Below are 14178 nucleotides of genomic sequence, written 5' to 3'. Positions count from 1 at the left end.
AGGCCTCTGGACTACTAGTCCAATAACAACCACTATGCTACCATTCCCATATTATAAAAGAAATAACTCACATCAAGCTGTCTCAATGTGCTCCACAGCCAATTGTGCACAGAAGGTCCAAAAAAGATTTGCAAAGATATGATATCCGAACTGAGAGGTTATACCCATCAGGAAAGACTGATATGGTTGGGGCACTTTTCTCCAGAAAAGAGAAGGCTAAGGGGTGACCTGGTTGAAGTCTTCAAAATTATAAAAGGGGTTTGATAGGCTAGAGGTAGAGAAGATGTTTTACGTTCCGGATAAAGTAACGGTCAAAGGCAGAGAGCAAGGCTGGTCTGTGAGTGACGTGACAGTGGGGCCACCGTTCCACCCATTCTTGCTCTCATCTCTTGTGTTCTTATGTCAGTAATTAGTTAGTGACTGCCGAATGCGCTTCCTGTCCGGGAGCAAAGGTCAGTGAGGGGTCGGGTCAGGAAAATAAATAGCAACTCATGATTTTAAAGAATTTGTCTCCTGATGTTTGATGGGGGAGGTTGGGAATACTGGTAACTTGATTTTAAAATCACTGAACATCAAAAAAAACTATACTGAACCATTTACTAGTTTCATTGGTGTACACTAGTCAGTATCTTCGTAAATAAAATATTTTTTAATATGCAAAAACTTTAAAAACGTGCCTACACACCAACAGCTCAAAAAAAACAGCTCAATCTGAAAAGCCTCCTCGAACAGCCACAAATGGGCACAATCAGCAGAAACTTGTCATCCTCTGTTTCAATCTGGGGGTGTGGCCAGTCTTGTGGGATGGGCCAGCTTCAGGCAAATGGTTTTTAAACCAGCGTTAAAGATCGTGGAAATGCAATGTACGCTTGGCGTAATTTCCATTTAAAATTGCCTGATCTTTTGTGCTGGTTTGGTTGATTTCACCATTGTTGTGCTGATATTAGCATAAACTAGCAGAAACTCTACGCCATTGTGTTTATGGTTGCACTAGATTCTCAGTAGTCGGATCCAATACTATTGCTCTGTACAGTTCAAAATACAACAATGCTACAAGATTCTAATGCTGTAAAAATTCAATTCAGATTCGTAACACATCATGGCACTCAGTAGCCTGTATGATTTAAAAAAAAAAATAAAAGGCATCTATTTAATATCAATAAAAAAAGGCATGCTTACTTTTCTGAAGATTTATTGGCTTGCTCTCTATACCTTCTTCACAGTTGACACATCTCTCTTGTCCCCCATCTTGTAGATTTGGTATAATCTCTTCCATCATTTTTACTATTTCTGGAAAGGACGGACGGAGCTTTGGATCTACCTGAAAGAAATAAATTGATTATATAACATTTTTCATGTTCAACCACCGCAAAGCGCTTCACAGTCAATGAATTACTTTTGAAATCCAGTAACTTATATAGGCAATATCTAAAGTGAAAACAATTTTACTATTCCACATTAGTGAATTTTAAAATTCACTAAAGCACCAATAGAAATGTACTAGTACGAGGTTGGTCCTATCACAGGGACTGGATATATCAGGGATATACGTTTACTGTTACTGAGATGATAAATTGTACAAGGCAATGATCGATTCACCAGGATGATAAATTATACTTTGAAGTGAGTTTCGAGATACTGGGATTAATTCTACTGGAACAAAAAAGAAAGACTCAACAAGAGGATTTAAAGTTATGAAGGGTTCAGATAGGGTGAAGAGAAAGCCCATTTCCTCTGGGGAGTTAGAGAGGACCTCAATTTAAAATTCTATAAGAAAGCAACAATTTATCTTGAATGGAAAAGTTGACGCGCATTTGAAACAAAGGAAAATAAATGGCTATGGAGAGACAGCAAGGCAATTGGATTAATTTTGCATTGCTCTAACAAAAAGCTGACACAGCCATGGTTGTCCAAATGGTCACCTTCTGCGCAAGTTCACCTTAACTAAGCGATAGCCAAATTTGGATTGTGTGTGTATTTAGCACTATTATAACTGAAACTTCCACTTTTAACAGCTGATTTTACCACCACCAGAAAAGAACCCACCTCTGAATGACTCTTTCATCCATGTTCCATTACAGTTGCTCTGTATATTTTAAATGCTGCAAAGTTGCAACAGGTTAAAAATTAAATCACCTGTACTACTAATCTACTCAATCTCTCCTCACAGGACAAACCTCTCATCCCAGGGACCAATCTGGTGAATCTTCATTGCACCGAGTTATGGGTTGAGTTATGGACACACTCAGCTACAGTTTTCAGGAACTTACTAAATTAGATATTTTTAACCATTTATTTAGAAGACGACATTAGTAATTTAAGATACCGAAAATGTCTCAGATTAAACAAACAGGTGGGGGTGGGGTGCAGGGTAAAATTTAACTTAGTATTGCATGTTTCTTGAGTGCAAAACAAGGGAATAAAAAAGTCCAATTTTGCCATGCCCCAAAAGATGCCTGAAATATGCCCTCTCTCATATTGGCGAATAAGGAGCCCAACCATCATCATCATCATCATCATAGGCAGTCCCTCGGAATCGAGGAGGACTTGCTTCCACTCCTGAACTGAGTTCTTTGGTGGCTGAACAGTCCAATACGAGAGCCACAGACTCTGTCACAGGTAGTTGTTAAGGGAAGGGGTGGGTGGGTGGGACTGGTTTGCCGTACGCTCTTGCCGCTGCCTGCACTTGACCTCTTCATGCTCTCAGCGTTGAGATTCGAAGAGCTCAACGCCCTTCCGGATGCACTCTCTCGACCTAGGGCGGTCTTCAGCCAGGGACTCCCAGGTGTCCGTGGTGATGTCGCACTTTGCTAGGGAGGCTTTGTGGGTGTCCTTGTAACATTTCCGCTACCCACCTTTGGCTTGTTTGCCGTGAAGGAGCTCCGCATAAAGCATTTGCTTAGGGAGTCTAGTGTCTGGCATGCAAACCATGTGGCCTGCCCAGTGAAACTGATAGAGTGTGGTCAGTGCTTCAATGCTGGGGATGTTAGCCTAGACGAGGACACTAATGTTGGTGCGCCTGTCCTCCCAGGGGATTTGCACGATGTTGCAGAGACATCATTGGTGATATATCTCTAGCGACTTGGTGTCTTCCGTACATCGTCCATGCCTCTGATCCATACAGAAGGCAGGTATTACTACAGCCCTGTAGACTCCAGGATATAATCGATGTATTCACCAAGGCATATGAAAGCATGGGCCTTATGCTTAACATCCATAAGACAAAGATCCTCCACCAGCCTGTCCTCGCTGTACAGCACTGCCCCCCAGTCATCAAGATTCACGGTGCGGCCCTCGACAACATGGACCATTTCCCATACCTCCGGAGCCTCGTCAAAAAAAGCAGACATTGATGCGGCGATTCAACACCGCCTCCAGTGCACCAGTGCAGCGTTCAGCCGCCTGAGGAAAAGAGTGTTCGAAGACCAGGCCCTCAAATCTACCACCAAGGAGCCTAACACCCGATTAAGGACCCCTCTCTGAAATTGGACAGAAACTGAGTGGAGCATGATTTGTTCAGTTTTCTGGTTCCTTCTGTGCCCCAACTGGCAGACCTTAGAGACTGCTATAGGCCGTTAACATAATATATTTATTTATTTTCATCTGTGTGGCGCAGGAAAATAAAATATAACCAAAAATAAATTTAGTACAAGTTAACATTGAGCATTTAAGGAGAGGCTTGATGCACAGATGCAGGAGAAGAGAAGAGGTATACAAGGGCAGATTGGGAAGAGATAATTAGAGTGGAAAGAGGCCCATGTGGCGAGCTGCCACAGTTGCAAAGATAACTGCAACAAGCTGCATTTATATAGCATGTTTAACATAGTAAATCATTGCTGAGGTGCTTCACAGGGACGTGATCTGACAATAAATTGACACCGAGCCAAAGGAGGAGACATTAGGACAGGAGACCCAACACTTGGTCAAAGACATACATTTTAAGGAGAGTCTTAGAGGTCGAGAAGTGTAGGGAGAGAATTCCAAAGATTAGGGCTTAGACAGATGCAGGCACAGCTGCCATTGGTGGGGTGAAGGAAGTGGAGGGGGGGGGGGGGGGGATGGACACAAGGCCAGCATTGGAAGAACACCAGGTTCTTGGAGACAGTGGAGGGATTTGAATACTAGGATGAGAATTTTAGTATGGAGAAGTTCAGGAAACAGACAGCCAGCAGCATTTGCTGAACAAATGACAGTGAAAAAAACTAATTTTTTGTAATTGCCACAAGTCTGCATATCAACTATAAAATATCAAGCTACTGATTAATCATGCAAGCAGAATGAGTGGGTTCAAAAAAAAAGTGGTTTTGAACACTGGAACAAATACATATTTATTTGGAATTCACTGCAGTACATAAAGTTAATTGGAGAATAAAGCAAAGCAAAATGCATGTTACAATCAATAGACTTTTTTTATATTTCCAAGTGAAATGCATTTCTAATGTTATACTCTGATGAAGGATACATACCTAAAATGTTATATTTCCAGCATTGTGTTTTTTTGAAAACACTAACATATGAATATTAAATCTATATTTTGTTCCCACTGACTTTGCCAAAAAGCAGGAGCATTCATAAAGTAAACTTTTAGAGCCTTTTACTTTTCATTTTAATTTACAATTATACACTGTAAAAACAAACAGTTTGACAGATCACAGAGTACTTTACCCTTATTGGCAGAGGATATATGATTTCTACTTCATGGTCTCAACTTCAGGCTTAATAGGAGTAGTCCACTACCCTCATCAGTGCCCTTTTGCATTTATCAAAAAATACCCACGGCAAACCTTTTCCAGTGCTATCTTATCAGATACAGAAATATTATAGCAAGTGTGTGCTGGCTTCTTCCAGAGGAAACATTTCCCTTATTCATCCACAGGATTATCTAGAAATAGCTCACTTTTATCACACTATACTCACATTGCAACAGTTGAAGGCAAGCTGAAGAAAGCTGGGTGGACAGTCCCCCACCATGTTCTGAAATGCATCGTAATCTAATCCAAAGTTCTACATTTTTGATGGAAGGGGATTAGATGAAAAGAGGAAAATTTAATTCAGTAGCTAAAAGATGCATATGCTGTAGAGGGTAAGCATGTCCAAGCAGGATGTACATTTACTATCACATCATACATAAAAATATGAGGTCATAAATTACACACAATTAAATCTATTCAGTTTTAGATTATAAGTAATGAGTGAAAGATGTCAATGTCTAACCAAAGCCACTGAACTGTCCATTCATATTCGATTTGCAAGCCTGATGGCATAATTAAAGGACAGCGCAGCAATTTCCTAATTTCATGTTTGCATATAAACTACAGGCACTTCCATCACAAATTCAGGAACTGAACAGATTAGCATTGAGCATTTGATTTTTTTTAAATTAAGAATTTTAGGTAAAAATACAGCTGCAATTTCTTTTGAAGAACAAAATTAAAACTGACTTGGGTAGGAAATGGTTCTGTTTGACAAAAGATTTGTGGGAGCACCTTTACCACAGACTAAAATGGTTCAAGGCGGCCCATCACCATCTTCTCAAGGACAACTAGGGATGGGCAATAAATGCTGGCCTTGCCACCAATGTCTGCGCTCGAAGAATGAATAAATAACATTCTGGAGCATGATATATACTTAAGTTGTTAAATTGGAGTGAGTTACTTCTACCTAAATGCATTAAAACCAGAATATTTTAAGGAATAGAATTTGTTACATAATTAGAAAGTTTGATAAACTAAAGGTCACTTTTGATCAATGGAATCACTATTACGCCACACAGGTTTCTATAATCAGGGCAGCAGCATGAATATTGTTCAGCTAATCCCAGGAATTATACTCTCACAATTTGGGGGGGATTTATAGCTCAGAAAGGAAACTAATATCTGCAATAAAGACAGAATACTAAAATGTTGCAATATAACATTTGTATTCCATGTTAATAGCAAAAATCATCAATCGTTATCTCTTCAATTTTTAATACTGGACAGCAACAAACTATGTAATGACATAGTAGGGCACATGGCATCACTAGGCATGATGGGCCAAATGGACTCCTTCTGTGCAGTAAATTTCTATGATTCTATGAAGGCGTTCTTAATCTTATACATTACAGGAGATGCTGCACGTGTTCAGCTCTTCCTAACTGGTGAATGAACACTGGAAAAGCAGTAATATAACCTGCCCCACCCCCATCCACTTGTGTCCATGCTTATTGCTCTGACAAAAGAAATAGGAGATATTCACAAATTCTATCGCTGCTGCACAGTTAACCAGTACTCTTATACTGGCTGGTACTACTCTAGACTGCTGAGATATAACTAACTTGACAAACTGTTAATAGAACAGCACTCCCATTAATATTCTCATTTGGATGTTGTCCATTCATCTGTATGCCAATGTTAAATGAAGGAGAAAGATGCTCAATTTTCAAAGTCTCCTACAAATACACTTTCCTTTTAAAGAAGATGCATTTTGTTAATATAAAATTTAGGTAGTTGTTAAACCACAGAAGTGACAGAACATCTTTGACAATTATGCTTTGCGTCTTATCTTATCAGAAGCAGCACCAAATAGCTCACTCCTTACCACTGTCCGAGGGAGATAGTCAGGATCAGCTTGTACTCGGGCTATAATCTCACATAGAATAATGCCATACGAAAACACATCCGCCTGCCATTAAATTAGAAACAGTTAGAAACAAAGCCTATAGATAACTTATCTACTAAGCCACTAAAGTTATTTAGAAAAGTAAAACAAAGACTTGCAACATAGAAAATAGGTGCAGGAGTAGGCCATTTGGCCCTTCAAGCCTGCACCACCATTCAATAAGATCATGGCTGATCATTCCCTCCGTATCCCTTTCCTGCTTTCTCTCCATACCCCTTGATCCCCTTAGCTGCAAGGGCCATATCTAACTCCCTCTTGAATATATCCAATGAACTGGCATCAACAACTCTCTGCGGCAGGGAATTCCACAGGTTAACAACTCAGTGAAGATGTTTCTCCTCATCTCAGTCCTAAATGGCCTACCCCTTATCCCAAGACTGTGTCCCCTGGTTCTGGACTTCCCCAACATCGGGAACATTCTACCCGCATATAACCTGTCCTGTCCCGTCAGAATCTTATAGGTTTCCATGAGATCTCCTCTCATCCTTCTAAACTCCAATGTATAAAGGCCCAGTTGATCCAGTCTCTCCTCATGTGTCAGTCCAGCCATCCCGGGAATCAGTCTGGTGAACCTTCGCTTCACTCGCTCAATAGCAAGAACATCCTTCCTCAGATTAGGAGACCAAAACTGAACATAATATTCCAGGTGAGACCTCACCAAGGCCCTGTATAACTGCAGTAAGACCACCCTGCTCCAATACTCAAATCCCCGAGCTATGAAGGCCAACATACCATTTGCCTTCTTCACCGCCTGTTGTACCTGTATGCCAACTTTCAATGACTGATGAACCATGGCACCCAGGTCTCATTGCACCTCCCCTTTTCCCAATCTGCCGCCATTCAGATAATATTCTGTCTTTGCGTTTTTGCCCCCAAAGTGGATAACCTCACATTTATCCACATTATACTGCATCTGCCATGCATTTGCCCACTTACCTAACCTGTCCAAGTCACCCTGCAGCCTCTTAGCTTCCCCCTCACAGCGCCACCCAGTTTAGTGTCATCTGCAAACTTGAAGATATTACACTCAATTCCTTCATCCAAATCATTGATGTATATTGTAAAGAGCTGGGGTCCCAGCACTGAGCCCTGCGGCATTCCACTAGTCACTGCCTGCCATTCTGAAAAGGACCTATTTATCCTGACTCTTTGCTTCCTGTCTGCCAACCAGTTCTTTATCCACGTCAGTACATTACCCCCAATACCATGTGCTTTGATTTTGCACACCGATCTTGTGTGGGACCTCGTCAAAAGTCTTCTGAAAGTCCAAATACACCACATCCATTGGTTCTCCCTTGTCCACTCTACTAGTTACATACTCAAAAAATTCCAGAAGATTTGTCAAGCATGATTTCCCATTCATAAATCCATGCTGACTTGGACCAATCCTGTCACTGCTTTCCAAATGCGCTGCTATTTCATCCTTAATAATTGATTCCAACATTTTCCCCACCACTTTTGTCAGGCTAACCGATCTATAATTACCCGCTTTCTCTCTCCCTCCTTTTTAAAAAGTGGTGTTACATTAGCTACCCTCCAGTCCATAGGAACTGATCCAGAGTCAATAAACTGTTGGAAAATGACCACCAATGCATCTACTATTTCTTAAGTACTCTGGGATGCAGACTATCAGGCCCTGGGGATTTATCGGCCTTCAATCCCATCAATTTCCCCACCTGATAAGGATATCCTTCAGTTCCTCCTTCTCACTAGACCCTCGGTCATCTAGTACTTCCAGAAGGTTATTTGTGTCTTCCTTCGTGAAGACAGAACCAAAGCATTTGTTCAACTGGTCTGCCATTTCTTTGTTCCCCATTATAAATTCATCTGAATCCAACTGCAAGGGACCTATGTTTGTCTTCACTAATCTTTTTCTCTTCACATATCTATAGAAGCTTTTGCAGTCATTTTTTGTGTTCCCGGCAAGCTTCTTCTCGTACTCTATTTTCCCCCTCTTAATTAAACCCTTTGTCCTTCTCTGCTGAATTCTAAATTTCTCCCAGTCCTCAGGTTTGCTGCTGTTTCTGGCCAACTTATATGCCTCTTCCTTGGATTTAACACTATCCTTAATTTCCTTTGTTAGCCACAGTTGAGCCACCTTCCCAGTTTTATTTTTACTCCAGACAGGGATGTACAATTGCTGAAGTTCATCCATGTGATCTTTAAATGTTTGCCATTGCCTATCCACCGTCAACCCTTTAAGTATCATTTGCCAGTCTATTCCAGCCAATTCACACCTCAAACCATCGAAGTTACCTTTCCTTAAGTTCAGGGTCTTAGTCTCTGAATTAACTGTGTCACTCTGCATCTTAATAAAGAATTCTACCATGTTATGGTCGCTCTTCCCCAAGGGGCCTCACACAACAAGATTGCTAATTAGTCCTTTCTCATTACACATCACCCAGTCTAGAATGGCCAGCTCCCTAGTTGGTTCCTTGACATATTGGTCTAGAAAACCATCCCTAATACACAACCACAGGGAATCCCAAAGCACTTAACAGCCAATTAAGTCCTTTTTTTTTGAAGTGCAGTCACTGTTGTAATTTAGGAAACACAGCAGCCAATTTGTGCTCAGCAAGCTCCCACAAACAGCAATGTGATAATGACCAGATAATCTTATATTAATTGAGGACAAATATTTGTCAGGACACCGGGGATAACTCCCCTGCTGTTCTTTGAAATAGTGCTTATAGGATCCTTTACGTCCATTTGAGAGCAGACGGGGCCTCAGTTTAACATCTCATCCAAAAGATGAAAGTAAATTAATTTGCTTTTATATAGTGCCTTTTATGTCCTCAGGATGGCCCAGAGTACGTCACAGGCAAGGAATTACTTTTGAAGGGTAATTACTGTTACGCAGGTAAAAGCTATTGCCAGTTTACACACAGCAAAGTTCCACAAATAGCAATAATAAAAAAATAGTTACTCTATTTTGGTGATGTTGGTTGAGACATAAATTTTGGCCACAATGCCAGGAGAACTCAGTGCTCTTCAAACACTGCCACAGGATCTTATGTTCATCTGAACTGGCATATGTGACCAGAGTTTATTCTCTTATCTGAATATGAGCCTCCGTGTTAGAGAACTTTCCAGCTGCCCCAATATTCAAAAAGTATTGTAGTGCACCCCAACGATTATTTTAGCTACTGACTTTATGCCATGCCTCATGGGACCCTCCTAGTCTTTGAAAGCTAAGTAACAATACACTAGTTCTTGTTTTAGGCTTTAACTGCCGAACAGTATTGAACAGTACAGAGCAATAATAAAATATTTTACAGTAGTTAAATTTTGCTAACTACTTGTATCGTTGAAAATTATATAGTTCCCAATTCTCAACTATAGCTATATTATAATTACTGTAAAAAAAAAAATTAGTGGTTCTTTAATCCTCTTCACAGAAGTTCTCTGGCCTATCTTCAGAAGTTCGAGTCAGTCACAGGCCCCTTTGTCAAAACTCATCAATTTGAAACGGGCAGATTGAAACAGTAACCAGAGGTTTATGAATTTGAGCAACAGTTAAAGTCAAAAGAATGCCAATCAGACACATCTGCACAGATCACATAGCATGTTTGAAATTAATTAAATCACTTTGCTCCTCTCTCAAGTAAACTGCCTGACAATGCATCAAAATGCTGGGACATAATACAGTCAATGAAGCTGGTTTCTAACCCATGTACCATGACAAAATTAAAGCCAACACCAAGGTAACTGCTACACAAAAATTCTTCATTTCTGTCACGTCACTCAGCCCTTTCAAGTTCAATACTGCCGAATGCTACAACACAAAGATCATGAGGATCAAAACCATATTCTTTCCTGTCACACATCAGTTTTCCCATTTTGGGAGCCACAATGATGTTAGGTGACAATGTTATATCCTTACATCAGGACATTCCATCGCAAGAGATATAGGTTTGTCATGAGTTAACTGTAACCACACTAAGGAATTGTGACCAGAATACACAAAGTAGTTATGTATAAGCAGTGCACATATGATGCTTAAAAATTCTTTTTCAATTGCGGAATAAGTAATTTCTCACAGCAGGAGCTTAGAACTCGGGTAAACAACTGAGTGTTTCTCCCCAAAATCATTTCTCTGTTTCAACACAGCACTGTTGCGCACTTTGAAAATTGCTTGCAACTCCTTAGTTGTCAGAACCAGTACTTCTGTAGAGGTCCCCAGACAAAATCAATAGCACCTCATATCTACATTCAATTAAAGACAGAAGTCATAAATGCACTAACTTGCTTGAATGAAAACACTTCACACATCTGTAGCTAATGCACATCTTCAAAGCTGAATTAAAAAGTTAATTTCCCTCAGACATGGGCATGCATACTACCAAATAAGTCAATACATAAAAGATAAAGCATTGTAAACTATTTAGTGTTTCCCTCAGAATACATCATTGTTCCTGGATAAAACTTGACAAACAATTTGCCACTGATTGTACAAGAAATTGAAGTTGCCTTATTCCAACTAGCAGTGGTTGAAACCCACTTTTTCAGGGTCATGTGAACTGTGCCGATATGCTGCTGCCCAGTGCCTGACTGAGAACAGCCCTGGGTAGATATATAAAAGGGGAGAGCGACACGAGGTGGTCAATACAGCACTACCCACCCCCCGGCCAAAACCAATGTAGCTATGTAAAAGCATTTACAGATAGAAAGAATACATTGAAATAAATGTTTCTTCGGTTAGCTTTTCAGGACTTTTTTTTTTTAAAAACACACATAGCTTTTCTATTATGTAACAGCAACACAAGTGGTTTAAAAAAGGAAGCTGAAATTAAAGTAGAACTGAGAAATATATAGAATTAAGCATTTAAATCAGCTTTCTATTTGAAAAGAAGTCTGCTACCCATCTCAGAACAGAACACCTACCTTTTCATTATAATGTTTACCATGCAGCACCTCTGGAGCCATCCAAAAAGGTGATCCAACCACCGACAGTTTTTCTACATCCATGCTAATGGGATGAAAACAAAAAGATAAATAGCATGGTTATTCTAGAAAACACAAGTTTTCTTAAGAAGGCTTCTTTGACATAGGATTAGGAAGTTGTTAGTGCAGACATTGACCTTCAGTGCATGAGGACAGTAATGATATGCAATGTGACCAGGTTTATTGAAAAATTATTTTCAGTTGGATTATCAGAAGATTCTATGGCCAGTACACATCATCCATCCAATTTCATTTCGCATCAGCTGCAGATCATCACTTAGCAAAGTTCCCACATTTAAACATCACAATCATTAATCATTCAGTACAGGCATCATCACATATCAATTTCAGCTATAATACCTACCACTCATGTGAACATCCCCAAATTTTGGCACACCTTCTCCCAATACTTCAAGGTCCAGCCAAATCAAACACACGACAACTCCCACAAGCCACCATGTACCCAATCTCCATCACAAGAGGCCGACGTGACAGAACAAGCAACCTTTCTACAATTCTCATTAACTTTAGCACAGCTCCAGTCCAGACATCCGCACTCATTTCCTCCTACTCTATAAAAGACCCAGGTGCCATCATTTATCATTCCCTCCCAACGCAAGCCTCAGTCTGACTGCCTCCACCCAAGTCTGCTCTCAAAGTTCCTAGGCAACCCACACCGACAAGTCTCCCTTCATAGACCATCTCTGGACCTCCCGCTATCCTTGTTTCAGTGTCACTCCTCTCAGCCTTCCCTCCTTCAATTGTGGAGTCATAATCTAGTGCAGTATTGAAGATGTGCTGCATTTCCAACCTTCATGTACAATTTTAAACAATTACTCCATCTCCCTTTTCCAGTATTTATGTGGATGTCAAAGATCACAGGGTATTATTCAAAGAGCAGCAGGGAGTTAGAAACATAGAAAATAGGTGCAGTAGTAGGCCATTCGAGCCTGCACCGCCATTCAATGAGTTCATGGCTGAACATGCAACTTCAGTACCCCATCCCTGCTTTCTCGCCATACCCCTTGATTCCCCCTAGTAGTAAGGACTGCATCTAACTCCTTTTTGACTATATTTAGTGAATTGGCCTCAACAACTTTCTGTGGTTGAGAATTCCACAAGTTCACCACTCTCTGGGTAAAGAGGTTTCTCCTCATCTCGGTCCTCAATGGCTTACCCCTTATCCTTAGACTGACACCTGGTTCTGGACATCCCCAACATTGGGAACATTCTTCCTGCATCTAACCTGTCTAAACCGTCAGAATTTTCAACATTTCTATGAGATCCCCTCTCATTCTTCTGAACTCCAGTGAATACAAGCCCAGTTGATCCAGTCTTTCTTGATATGTCAGTGCTGCCATCCCGGGAATCAGTCTGGTGAACCTTCGCTGCACTCCCTCAATAGCAAGAATGTCCTTCCTCAAGTTAGGAGACCAAAACTGTACACAATACTCCAGGTGTGGCCTCACCAAGGCCCTGTACAACTGTAGTAACACCTCCCTGCCCCTGTACTCAAATCCTCTCGCTATGAAGGCCAACATGCCATTTGCTTTCTTAACCGCCTGCTGTACCTACATGCCAACCTTCAATGACTGATGTACCAAGACACCCAGGTCTCGTTGCACCTCCCCTTTTCCTAATCGGTCACCATTCTGATAATAGTCTGTCTCTGTTTTTACCACCAAAGTGGATAACTTCACATTTATCCACATTATACTTCATCTGCCATGCATTTGCCCAAGTCCCTCTGCAGCCTCATAGCATCCTCCTCGCAGCTCACATTGCCACCCAACTTAGTGTTATCCGCAAATTTGCAGATACTACATTTAATCCTCTCGTCTAAATCATTAACGTACAATGTAAACAGCTGGGGCCCCAGCACAGAACCTTGCGATACCCCAGCACAGAACCTTGCGGTACCCCATTAGTCACTGCCTGCCATTCTGAAAAGTACCCATTTACTCCTACTCTTTGCTTTCTGTCTGCCAACCAGTTCTCAATCCACGTCAGCACACTAACCCCCAATCCCATGTGCTTTAACTTTGCACATTAATCTCTTGTGTGGGACCTTGTCGAAAGCCTTCTGAAAGTCCAAATACACCACATCAACTGGTTCTTCCTTGTCCACTCTACTGGAAACATCCTCAAAAAATTCCAGAAGATTTGTCAAGCATGATTTCCCTTTCACAAATCCATGCTGACTTGGACCCATCATGTCACCTCTTTCCAAATGCGCTGCTATGACATCCTTAATAATTGATTCCATCATTTTACCCACTACCAATGTCAGGCTGACCGGTCTATAATTCCCTGTTTTCGCTCTCCCTCCTTTTTTAAAAAGTGGGGTTACATTGGCTACCCTCCACTCCACAGGAACTGATCCAGAGTCTATGGAATGTTGGAAAATGACTGTCAATGCATCCGCTATTTCCAAGGCCACCTCCTTAAGTACTCTGGGATGCAGTCCATCAGGCCCTGGGGATTTATCGGCCTTCAATCCCATCAATTTCCCCAACACAATTTCCCGACTAATAAGGATTTCCTTCAGTTCCTCCCTCTTACTAGACCCTCTGA

At 41.0% G+C, this 14178-nt stretch overlaps 1 protein-coding gene across 4 annotated transcripts in view; it reads right to left on the bottom strand.

The window, feature by feature from the left end:
* The window catches only part of LOC139268527 (dual specificity testis-specific protein kinase 2-like), a 117320-nt gene that overhangs the window by 17705 nt on the left and 85437 nt on the right, over positions 1-14178 (bottom strand). For all 4 annotated transcript variants that reach the window (XM_070886799.1, XM_070886801.1, XM_070886800.1 and 1 more), the window contains 4 exons: positions 11545-11629; positions 6580-6663; positions 4918-5004; positions 1180-1321 (listed from right to left, as the gene is read on the bottom strand). In XM_070886799.1, coding sequence (XP_070742900.1) covers positions 1180-1321; positions 4918-5004; positions 6580-6663; positions 11545-11629 — 398 coding nt within the window. The remainder of the gene's footprint in view (positions 1-1179; positions 1322-4917; positions 5005-6579; positions 6664-11544; positions 11630-14178) is intronic.

The sequence above is a fragment of the Pristiophorus japonicus genome, chromosome 8 (assembly GCF_044704955.1).
Source record: "Pristiophorus japonicus isolate sPriJap1 chromosome 8, sPriJap1.hap1, whole genome shotgun sequence".
Lineage (NCBI taxonomy): Eukaryota > Metazoa > Chordata > Chondrichthyes > Pristiophoridae > Pristiophorus > Pristiophorus japonicus.
The sequence above is the reverse complement of the archived record's forward strand: the minus strand, read 5'-3'. Positions and strand labels throughout refer to the sequence as shown.